The sequence below is a fragment of the Megalops cyprinoides genome, chromosome 1, assembly GCF_013368585.1.
Source record: "Megalops cyprinoides isolate fMegCyp1 chromosome 1, fMegCyp1.pri, whole genome shotgun sequence".
Classification (NCBI taxonomy): Eukaryota; Metazoa; Chordata; class Actinopteri; order Elopiformes; family Megalopidae; genus Megalops; species Megalops cyprinoides.
The window spans coordinates 23,254,604-23,266,984 of record NC_050583.1 but is presented as its reverse complement, the minus strand read 5'-3'; the positions used below and the strand labels follow the sequence as shown (position 1 = coordinate 23,266,984).

The following is a 12,381-nucleotide window of genomic DNA, read 5'->3' as shown; positions in this document are numbered from 1 at the left end:
ATAAAGACATTTCTATCATGAAAACTTTATTACCATTTTCATGGGGTATCACAGTCATTCAGGACGTAATTCAAAAAAAAAAAAAAAACCTCACAAAAAATTGCCAGATGAATGCATGCTCATATGTGTATGAGTGGCAGACTGCAATGTATTTGAGCATTGAGACACATGTCCTTCATTTGCACCCATTTACACAGAAGTCCCTGCGATGTAGTTGGAAACAAAGTTATGTCATCTCAGCACACAGAACATTAAGTAATGGACATGGGCTGTCTTGTCCCCCCCCTCCCAACCCCCACCCATCACCAACCCCCAACCAATAATGCATCAGGACATGTCTGCAGGGGCACTGGGAATAGATTTTTATCTGATCTTGTAGGACCAGCCCTACTGATGCTGAGTTACTGCACTGTCAGTCCAAGCAAACACAAAGATCCCTTCTATCACAAAGAAAGTTTTTGGTGAGAGAAACCTCTTCACTGACTGAACCTGCATGCACATCAAGAGTCCAACATCTGCAGCATATTAGTAGTTAAATGTATGCAGGTAAAAACATTTTAAATGCCTCTTGCCATGCTACATTTCAGACCGCAAGTTTTCCGTTTTCACTTCCTCTGTGCATGGTGTAATTTCCCCCAGTATTAGCTACTCTAAACAACCTGAAGGAAATGCTCAATTTTGAATCAAACTGCTGGTGGCCAGTTACCATGTTCAAAATAAATTGACGCACATTTTACTGGGAATCTTAACATTCATGTTGGTTTAAAGGGCAAAAAGTGGTATTTTTTCATTTCAACAAAAATAAAACTTCAGTGTGCTGATTATCATAGCAATTAATACTAGATTTACTTGTTAAAAAGGGGCACTAGTTTACAGAAAGGGAATGCTGTTATCCCTCCATTAAGTCACACTATATGATCTGAAAGATTCCAAATTTTAGAGAAGGAATGAGGTCAGTATAAGTCAGTAACACTTTCATCAGAGAGGTGGCAGTATTGACCATGTTTTACATATACACACACATACATACGTATACACACATCATATATATGTATATATATATATATATATATACACAATGATGGGCATCCAAAGGGATTCTTCTACAATTATTGTAACTTAGTACTTATCAAAATGCATACATACATGTATAGAGGCCATCATTTTTTATATATATATATATATATATATATATATATCAGTGAAAACTCTGATTTCCAGACAGAAAGTAACAAGCAAAACTGTCAACTATTGACAAGAATACAAAATCATTTTATGTAAAAATGAATGGATTACATTTCTATTAAAAGAAAGAAAAAAATGACATACAAGCAAACTAAATGAACATGACAAGCAGACAAACTTACCTGATCTGAACTTGCTTCGAATCAATAAAGAATGCTCAGAACCCAGAAGTGTCATGGTGTTCTGTATAAGATTCCAGCGTCAGTTGAACAACATAAATAAAACACACCCCTCACTTCAAACCAACAGCTGGCTCCAAGGAGAAAGACACCAAATCTAGCAAAAAACACTTCATTAAAAAGAATATGATGAGAAAAAACTCTAACGAAACAAAAAACTGAACTAAAAAAAACAAAAACTGAGAAGGGTGACAAAGTAGTAGTGTATCTCTTTAAGATTCTACACTAATGTCTAGACTTTCCCTTGGGATTGTTGCTTAGAGTCAGTCAGTCAGCAGAACTTGTGAAAGGTTTTGGTCCCATCTAGCCCTGATCCTCCACCAGAGAGCGAATGATATCCTCCCTTGCTGGGAGGGTCTAAAAACCAAAAGGCTCAGCAGACCCTCCTCCAACTTTGAGTTTACTATCAGAGCTGGAGGCTCCCCTCTAAAATGCCTTCCCCCGGGATCGCCACCACACAGGGATCCCAGTCTGCCCTCCAAATATAAACCACTCCTAAGACCAGTCTAGGGACAGGGAGCACTCTGGAGTGAAAGTAAACAGCAAAACGTAAGAATAAGAGCCTCAATCCTTTACTGAGACGCTCACATATGAAGGAAGCGAGGGGACACATACTTCATCATTCTCTGCCCCAAAGAAAGATTTACTCTGATTAACAAATGGCTTCAGAAACCAAGCTGCCTGTGGGCAACAATTAAATATACTTTTAAAAAACAAACAAACGAGAGAGCAATGCCATTTTCCCTAGAGGTTATCTGTTGAAACACAGAGTTTTAATTTGGTTTACTCAAGTGACCTCTAAACATTTATATAATCAAGGCTTAATTTTATTTTAGATGACCAATACTGTTATTTAATCCTGACTTTAGACTTTCTCCAGAGAAAATGAAGATGGCAGCTCTTCCTCCAGCTCCCACATGCAATCATAACATTTATGTCTGTTTTCCACAGAATCTGTCACATGTGTGTAATACCTCTGGAGAGACATTACACACTCCATGCCAACTGTCCCTAAGATCTCCAACATTTATTCTTGCTAATCTCCTCTAATACGACATATTTATAGAATTAGTCTTAGCACCACTTGGCCCCCGGTATACTTGTTTGTCTGATTATATTCTTCTCACTACCTGATAAAACATGTGTTGGAGGATCATTATAACTTCTTGGTTGTCACAGTACAAGCTTTATGGAAAATGGATGTCACTTTCAGGATGCAGTTTAACAGCACTGCTATGAACAAAACAAGCCAAACGATCTTAGGAAACTCTCAGTATATACTGTAATAAATGGCAAAGTACTGACTGCACAGCCACTCAGTGTAGTTTCTCAATGACCTTGCCTATTCATCCGCAGTTGTTTCCGAGTATTTTCTTTTTTAAAGGACTCACACTCCTCCCAGCTGAAGTGGTCTTGTGGGTACAGCTGGGAATGTAACCACCAAGCATGTGTGACACGTATAATGTCACCATGCCTGCCCTCCTGTCAGAAATGGGTCACGCACTGTTGACAGAGCCCCAGTAACAACCCCCAAAACGAAGGCCACTCGCCTCTCTGACCCCTCCCTTTGTACCGCAACAATGAACAGCAGTCACCTCTCTCGTTTGCCAAACCTCACCCACAGCTAAGAACACTTGGCTCATGTCAGTGAAAATGCATAGGTGTTTAAATTTGAAAGAGTTGTACAGCTCAACGTATTCTTTCAAATAGTCCTCATAACAGAATTTCTGTCTGCAAGCCATGAGGTCTAGATCTCACAATAAGCAACTGACCAGGACACGTGCTGGATTTGATTCTATTATACAATCAAAGTAAACTGTTTATATTAAAACATCTTGTGTTACAAAATCATTTGTTCTGTTTTGGAGAGCCCCAAACCCACATACTTTACTGATTCAGTGCTGGACAGCTTAATTAGCAGGTGAAAGTACTTAAAGCAAGGTTTCACCAGTGGCTTTGACAACGAACACACAGCATCCTTGTAAAATTCCAGTGGAGGTCACAGAGCCCTGTCTTAATCCCCGCCTTAATTGGGCCTGGTGTCAATGGAGATGACATGTTTCATCTGAATAGACCTACTGGAGCTTCTCTGTGTAATACTGCCAGTCATTAATCATTCGTCTGGATTTATGGTGCATGTTTGTATACAGTAGTGCACACAGAACTGGCTACTAATGTTCTTAAGAAAAATACTCACTTTAAAAGCATGCTATATCAGTGACTGCACCCATTTCAAGCAGATTTAGGCCATACTGAATTCATCAGCAAGTTTAAATTCTGTTTATGTCAAGATGTGTTTATTGGCACACATTTCTGGGATTTATTAAGTATACTGTGAAATTTTGTAAACAGGCACACTTGATTTATAGTGTTATTGATAATGTTGGGTATGAATAAATTAAGACAAGTGTTGAGTCTACAATGAATATTAATATTTCAAAGTGGCAAAATGTGCACTTCAACCCAAGCATGCATCTTATGTTGACCTTTGTCATTTTTGTTGATTTGTAGCATCTCACAGCAACAGAACAAATTCAAAAAAGCAGAAAAAGCAAGTACAAAAGAGTCTCATGTCTCATTATATAGAGTGTCATATTGATTTTTAGAAGGGGAAAAAGAAATTCAGTTTCTAACAATACTATCACTGATGTTTTATGGAACACAAAGCAGAAGGCAATCTGTTGTCTGCATTTTTAATTTGTCTCTGTAACTGGATCTGTCCAATGGCACATAATTACTGAAAAAAAATGCTCTGGCATGCTCTAGATGCTTCACATGTCTTAGTTCATATGGAATCCAGGAAATTCATTTGTTGCTGAGGCCATTGGCATGTCTTTGATAGGTGATATTATGAAAATTCCATGCATCCTGGCATTAACTGTATCCACAGGGAAAATACTGAAGAAGTTATTGAATGGGTTTCAATTCATACATACAGAAATAATGCACAATTTAGACTGGGGCCAAATTATTTGAATCGGAGATATAGGCCTCATTATGATGTTTACAGTCAGATGGATTAGTTAGCTCTGTGTGTTGTCAATTCAGTCCCAGTGGCAGTGCAGCCAAAATTAGCTTTCTTGATGTGACAAGACTAGTATTTCCATAACATCAGCTGTTATGTGTAATACACTCCCCTCTTTAATTATCTTAAATGGTTCTCATCCATCAGTTTGTTATAATGAATATGATCAGAAATTAGTAAGAGCCATTATTATAGGTTGTGCAATTGCTGATTTTTCTTTTCTGAGAAAATGGGGGCGGTTTGTTGGCTTTCCTCTGTCATGGGTTTGGCTCCACCTCAAACGCCGTCAGACTGGGTCTCCCTGTGCAGACAGTCAGAGAATGGATGTTGCCTGCCGCACTCCGTCTGGAGCCAGAGAGGCCAGCAATGACTGCAGTCCCCCCAAAAAAGTGGAAGTAACAAACAGTGAACAATTGGTTTTTCAGGGCGAGAAGGGCCTGGGGCAGAGGCAGCAGCTGGTTCTTATCTGTCTGAAGCCCATTGGTCTCAGTTACAATGTTGCTTTAATTATAGTTCTCTGCTTACTGTCGTTGTTCGGACTGGCCTGAAGAGATGGCCACATCCACAGGTAAACATTCACAAAGGGTGCACTTAAGTAATTCATCAGGAATGGAAAGACAGGACTATCTGCAGCCTTTTTTCTTGTATGTACATATTTTTAAACAATTTTTTGTAACACGTCTGCATATAAAGATGTGGTGCAGTCTGTGCTTTTACCACCACTGATGGAATTTGATTAAATCACAGTCGTTACATCATCTTTTACACAGATTGTGTAAGCATGCTGAAAATAAATACCGGTTCACATTCTCACAAAAATTAAGAGTTTTTTGAAATCACTTCTGACCATGAAAGGGTTGATCTCCAAAAGGCTTCCAGAACACAGATATGGTTTTGTATGATTCATCCCTGTCCTAACCTGGCCCATCAGTGTAATCAGAGAGCTGAATACCTTCAAACACACACAACCTTTTGTGTTTCTGAATTTGGGGACACACAGAATGAAGGCAAGCAGGCACCATGTGAGTAGTTGTCTCATTCATGTCTCATCAGCCAAAGAAGGGACTTAATTAAGAGGCGCTTCAGAAGAAAAAAAAATACAAGGAAAAAACCAGCATGACCAAATAAAAACTGACAGCAGATCTTGGGGCCCGGGGTCTCCCGTGTCCTGCAGACACCAGGAATTTTTGGTGTGAAAGTTTGGGCTAGCGAAGGAAATCTGAATGGAATCCAAAGCAAAACAAGGACACACTCATGTTGGTTAGCTCACACAAAATCTGAACTGCACAAAGAAAAGCACCCTCATATTATTTTGTGCCTCTGAGGTGTTTATATTTCAGTAATTGATTTCACCTCTGCTTGCGTTCTAGGAGACTGGCTTCATGCCACTTGAGAGATGCTTCAATAATTTCACATTAAAGCAGAGGAGTCGAGTGGGCTCTGTATCACCAAAGCTTAGTATTAACTCCTGGATATTATCTGGGGTTATGGAAGGCTTTCTATGGTATTCCTGAAACCTCACTGTACTTTAAATTTCTTAAGAAATTGCTGAATTTCTTATCCTTAAGGTGTCAATCAAACATATAAATATATATAAACATATAAATGATGAAAAGTGAAAAATTAATATATTATATATATATATATATATATATATATATATATATATATATATACATATAAGACGTATATATAAATTTACATTTTATATAAATAAACATTTCCAATTTCAATTAGAATTACTGATTAGTTACTGGCAATCAGTATAACTTGGAAACAGCATCAGGTCTGCTTCACTGCTTCACAGCCATTGAGAAGGCTACCAGAGATGTGGCATCTGGGAATTGTCTTCTCCTGGTGGCACTGACATGGAGGGTGTGTCAGACAGCCAGGTGATCTGTGCTTTGTGTTTTTTTTTTTTATTCAGGAATAATTAAAGTGCTATTTTATAATTTTAATTTATTTTCATGCACAAGCTAACTTTCAAGTTTCATCCTAAAAACTTACAGCCAGCAGTCGATTCTCACATAAAATATTATTCTGGCACAGTGACAATGTTTTATATTTGATTTACGATGAAACTAGAAGTGATCACAAATATTGTTGTTGATGACTCAATCTTCTAAGAGATAAAACTGGTAGTGTATTGCCAGATCTCTATAAAGTTTACACTGATGTTCAATGAAGACAGTGTAAATATTATATCAAAAGCTAATTTGGCAATACATACGGTTGTGTTATCTACATTGTAAATAGTGTGCAGATTTTTTGCTGGTTGTTGAGTGGAAACAAAATCCTGAGCCAAGAACAAAACAAGTCATGTTCTTGTTGCTGTTTCTATTGCCATTGAACCACAATGACCAAAATAGGTTGACAATAGAACAGACACTATGGGGGCAATTGTGTCAGCTATCTTAGCTGCGCTTTAGAACTGTACTACTTAAACCGGACGTATTACAAGTTTAACGCGCAGCTGTGTGGTAGTTAAGCTAAACGTGACTGCTGTGTAACAACATGCACGGGTTCAGCTGATTCACAGTTAAACTGTCTGGAAACCGGAAGCTGGAGATCTACCCAGAACCAGAGCCCGTCTATATAGATGCCAGAACACAGAGTTAACAAGAATGCCACTTGATGACATAATTTAGGATTCTTTGCGAGTTGGATCCTTGATGTAATATAAATATTATAGGCTACTGTAATTCTTATTAGAATTATATATTTCATATACAATTGACTTCACATCCGCCAAAAATAAAGTTTATTTCCCTGCAATAAATAAATAATAAGACCCTTCCTGGATCCTGTCGTCATTGAAGTGTCTGAAAGGGAACTAGAGTTATAACTTTATTGTAACCCTCTATTTATAAGCATTTTGGTCTGGATCGTGTTTGAATTATTATCATTACTCAGGGAAGTGCATAGACATTTTCAGGGGCAGTGGCTCTAAGGTCTAAAAAGGTTACACAGAGTCAGACAGGGGGAAGGGCAGCCCCATCTCTGGGTCCAATCAAAAACTAGGCTAGGTCTATCAAAAACTATTACAAGTTTTAGGATGATATGGCAATTTAATTTGGTCAAAATTTAGCAATGATAGGCTACTAAAAAGCTTATAAGCAGCAACAACAAAATGAATACAATTATTAGGCTATAATTTATTATCTCCAGAGGCACAGCTCAGCCAAAGAGGGGCTGCTTTCAGCTCTGTGTTATGCACATCCATGATTTGAATGTGAAATTAAATAAATAAATCAATTGGCAGTGAAATAAATAAATGTGTTCCATCGCTAAATAGTTTTTGATGTATATATACATATATATTAGGGCTGCAACTAACGACTATTTTGATAGTCGAATAATCTATCGATTATTGAAACGGATAATCGACTATTCGGATTATGAATCGCACAATTATTCAATGGCTCTTATTTATCTATAGACTTAAATTTAGCTTGAGGTTGTTTTAGGCATATACTAACTAACAATAAAGAAAATAAAGATGAGAACTTCATTCAAAAATACGTCTTTTAATGAATGGTTACTAGGACTAATTCAGTGAGGGCAGTTGCTTGCTGGGGAGTACAAGTCTGCTTCGTTTGAAGAAAGCCATCCATAGTAGCATTACGAGATCCAACAAACCCATAACTCATTTGAATTAATTCGAATGCAACTCACATCGGGCACGCACGCATAGACATGAGTAGAAATCTGTCGCGATTTAAAAAGTATCAAATTCTCCAGTGTTCTCTAAACTTGTGCACTCGGCAGCGTCACTATCTCCAGCCATAAACGTCGCCATGACAACGATGCAACGTTTAAACAGAATTTCTAACTGGCAGACGGGTTCTGGTTTAACATTGTAAAGTCAGGGCACATTTGGAATATGAACAGGCTCATTGTGAATAATAGGTTATTATTTGCTACACTGTATGTTCAGCGTCATTAATAATTTATTGATCAAGAGAAAATGTATTTCAAAATAGAAAACGTTACAGCTCATAACGTGAAGTAACATGGTTTTTAACATTAACGTTAGCTATGCTAGCTAGCTAACTAACGCAACGAGACGAGTCTTCATCATCCAGAGAGCCAGCGTACCAACTCTACAGATGCTAGAGCATAACTGATGTGCTCCCATGCCAGGCAAGGTCAGGTTTGCAAATGTTGCAGTTCACAACCTTCTTGGCAGAGTTAACCCTTTTGTGCGTACGGTCATGTGACTAGCCGTTTAGCGCGTACATGCTAAAACTGGTGCGATTGGAAACATTCTAGCTAATTTTAGTTTTGAGGAAACAGCGATTTAACATTAAAAAATACAGGAAATGCTAACTGAAAACTATGAGAAGCTTAATAACGCTGATGGAAACATAACGAACCACGTAATACATGCGCTACATAGCATAAAAAATAAGTTACGTGCCAAAGGGTTAAGAGAGAAATGCTGCCACACTTTTGAGGTCTTTGGTCGTGATGGTGTTGGCATCTGTATTGTTCACTCCAGTAAAGCAAAGTAGGCTACATGTCTGAGCATTCCGAGTCAGCACAAAAAACACAGTGATGTCACAAACTAATCGACAATTAAATTCGTTGGCAACTAATTTGGTCATCGATGTTAGTCGACTACGTTGATTATTCGTTGCACCCCTATAATATATATATAATATATATATTATATAATATATATATATGGGGATGGGGTATATATAATATATACCCCATCCAACAGTCTATGCAGAACAGTTAAATCTGATTCTCATCTGGAACATATTTCATTCTTTACCCGTGCCACATTTCATACCAAAAACCTATCATGACTCTTTGTTCTTATTTTTATTAATATTCATTGTGAATTTGTTTGATATGTACAGTATATTCAAATAAAGTATACAATCCATAACACCTAAGTGTTGTATATTCAGTATGGATATATAGGAATGACAAGGTTGTCAGAGATTGTTAAAAGCATATCTATCATACATAACACCCATATCCTGTTCCTAAAACACAGTTATGTATTTGCCTGTGGTCAGTGAGTGTAATCCACTTCCTAGTCCTTAGGGCACAATTTAATGAACCAAGTGTCACAATTTCACCATTTAAAATGGCATTCTGATGACCAAAAACATCCTGGCCTCTTGGGTTTACAGGCAAAAAAGCCTTAATACACTGTGTATTGACTCCCTCTCCTCCCTGTTTTTTAAGATGCAGCATGCGGTCAAAGGGAATAGGTGTACAGTGCAGGGCTTGAACTGTGGGTGCTGATGAGCTGAGGAGAAGCAAATTCACCCTGGAACTCATATGAGCACTCATATGAGTGAGGTTTTGGACTGCCACTGTGCTGAACTGTTTCTGGAACTGTCTTCAAATCTTACTATGACTCGTTTTCAAAGTAATTTAGTCTGGCTTTCCTAGCCATCTGATTTTATGTCATTGATCATGTCTACTGTTTTGTTTGTTTGAGGACGACAGTTGATAGTGTGAATGAATTATAGTGCTATATTGTGTATTTTTAATGGGTGGCATTCAAATTAAACTGTTGGTGAGACCTAAAACCTCTTGATATAAGCACTCCAGATACCCAAAATGAGTTGTTTTTTGAATGTCTGTAAATTGGTCCTAACTGGTTTAAAATGAATAGACTCATCTCTTATGTTCAGAAGCTGTTGAATGTGTAAACATTTCTCAGTTTACAAAGCTTATAAGTGGGGACTCTCAAAATGGAGATTCTTCCAGTTTTTTAGTTTCAATATGATGCAAAAGGAAAGCTTCTGTTATCCACATTCTTTGCATGTGTTCAACAAGTAAGGTCAAATGTAAACTGCAGGTATTCAATTTTTCAGTTCATTATTACAGTTATTACTATTATTGTCTTATCATCATCAAACAATAATATGTTTAATTTAATAATAGTGTGTGCCTGTGTTCTGCTTCTGTTGTCCTTAGTGGGGCAGTAAACATTATTTTGTACTGTATTAAGACCCAGTTTGGGGAAGTGATGCACACCTTTCCTCTGCTGAGGGGTCCATGACAGAAACTAGAGCTATACTTTGGATGGAAACACGCTTTCTCAGTTTTCCATACCAGCAGTCACCTTAAGCTGCCATTGCTGAGAGCCAAATTAAAACCACTTCTTGCAAGTGAACTTTAAAATCCAAGCTTAATATCATATTTTTCAGCTCCTGGCTGGATCATTTCTCATTTGCTCATATTTTGTGTGCTTACATTGGTTGGAAAAAGAGGTGAAGTAAAAATACACAACATTTTCAGAGGATTTTGCATAAATCAGTCTTGTGGTACAATATCACAATGCAGTGTTCAATGTATTCTGCACAGATTTCAAACTTGTTTACTTGAAAATTCAATTATTGTTTACTATATTATTGGATACTGGCAGCCATTGCTCTCTACACAGTTATTTTAGCAAAATTTAGTTGAAACAACATTACTTCTCTTATGCTCTCTTGTTACTTTTTCCAGAAACCAAGGGAATAGGTTTTTTTTCACATGCATATTGTTCTTAAGAAGTCTGACAATATTGTATTCTTTCAAGCTCTGTATAAATAACTGCAATTTGTAAATATGAAACAAAATGCATATATACAACAGATGAAAACGTTCTTACTCACTCTCGGTTGCCATATTGAAATTCTCACATCGTCTCCACAGTCACAGAATGTGTAACTTTAGTAACCAGTTTATGACACATAAACAATGATTCTGGACTGATAGAAAAAGAAAATAAATAGATTGAATCTAATATTGAACTAGTTCTGATCTTTAACATTAAATACAACACTGTGAAAAATATATATGAATTATAGGTTTCTGGCAAAGCTTGGGCTGTGAAATCATTTCTATAGTGAAAAAGCAACATTTTAACTGCACAGTAAACCAGTTATTGCCAGTCTGTTAATCTACCCTGTTGCGGCATCTTTGTCACCATTATCCTGCTGCAAGAACCAAAGCAGTTGTCACCCTTGGGGACAACGCAAACAGTCTATGATATCATAGCTCTCTGATAAAGCCACAAGACACTGTAGTTAAAAGACAGGCAGCCGTGGAAATCTACAGCTGCTCTGGCTCTGGCCCTCCCTCAGCAGGGAGTCATCACAGAAATGTCGTCCGACACAGCCTTACTCTACTCCAATATCTCTGTGACATTTGTCTCGCCTTGACTGCTTGTATCCACAGCAGCTATGTGAGGCTAGCTGAAAAATCATCTGTTCCAAATAATTTGGACCAGGAATAAAAAAAGCCGCCAGTGCATCAAAAAGGAGGGATATTGAATAGTGCAAATATTTATCTTTCACGTCTCTGACCGAACCCAACACTTCTAAACTGCCTGGCTGAAACGTGCTGTCATGTAGCACATTTTTTAAGGCAAAGGAGAAAGACCAAGAAAGAGAAAGCTATGTTTTTGTTGGTATGGCCCAATCCCCTTCAGACTCCATGTTACAAAGTGCATGACATTTGTTTGACAGAGACAAACTGGGCGAATGGCCACCATGGTCTTGGTCTCCTCCTCAGATAAATGTGACTTATCTGAACTAGCTGATTCCACTTGACCCCATGATTACAAATTATAAATAGTCCTGGAAGCAGGGCTCTATCTGAACCATGATGCATTCATCGGAAATGTCAGATTCTGCCATTTTGTGTTCAAACTTAACAGGCATTCGCTATCACCATTCAAGGATGTTGAGTAAACCCTTGACTTGTATTACTTGTAAGTGTGAAATTACATTTGTCACACTGCCTGGCTGTTTCAGAACATTACACTCGTATTATTTGACTGTGAGAGGTAATTTGGTCGCTCAAAACATGCTGTCTTTTCAGATTTAAAACCTGCAAAAAGAAACATTGAGAAGTAATGTCTACAGATTCTTGCTTGCCCATGGACACCCTTAGGGTATTGGTATGCGAAGAAAGCTG

The 12,381-nt window shown here is 37.7% G+C and overlaps 1 protein-coding gene across 3 annotated transcripts in view; it reads right to left on the bottom strand.

Annotated features, from left to right (window-relative positions):
* Nucleotides 1–12,381, bottom strand: part of myocd (myocardin) — a 119,756-nt gene that overhangs the window by 24,857 nt on the left and 82,518 nt on the right. For 2 of the 3 annotated variants that reach the window (XM_036526193.1, XM_036526202.1), the window contains exon 1: nt 1,368–1,506. The exons of the other annotated variant lie outside the window; for it this stretch is intronic. In XM_036526193.1, the coding sequence (XP_036382086.1) occupies nt 1,368–1,422 (55 nt within the window). In that variant the 5' untranslated portion in view covers nt 1,423–1,506. Of the gene's footprint in view, nt 1–1,367; nt 1,507–12,381 lie in introns of those variants that run through there. 3 annotated transcript variants of the gene reach the window in all.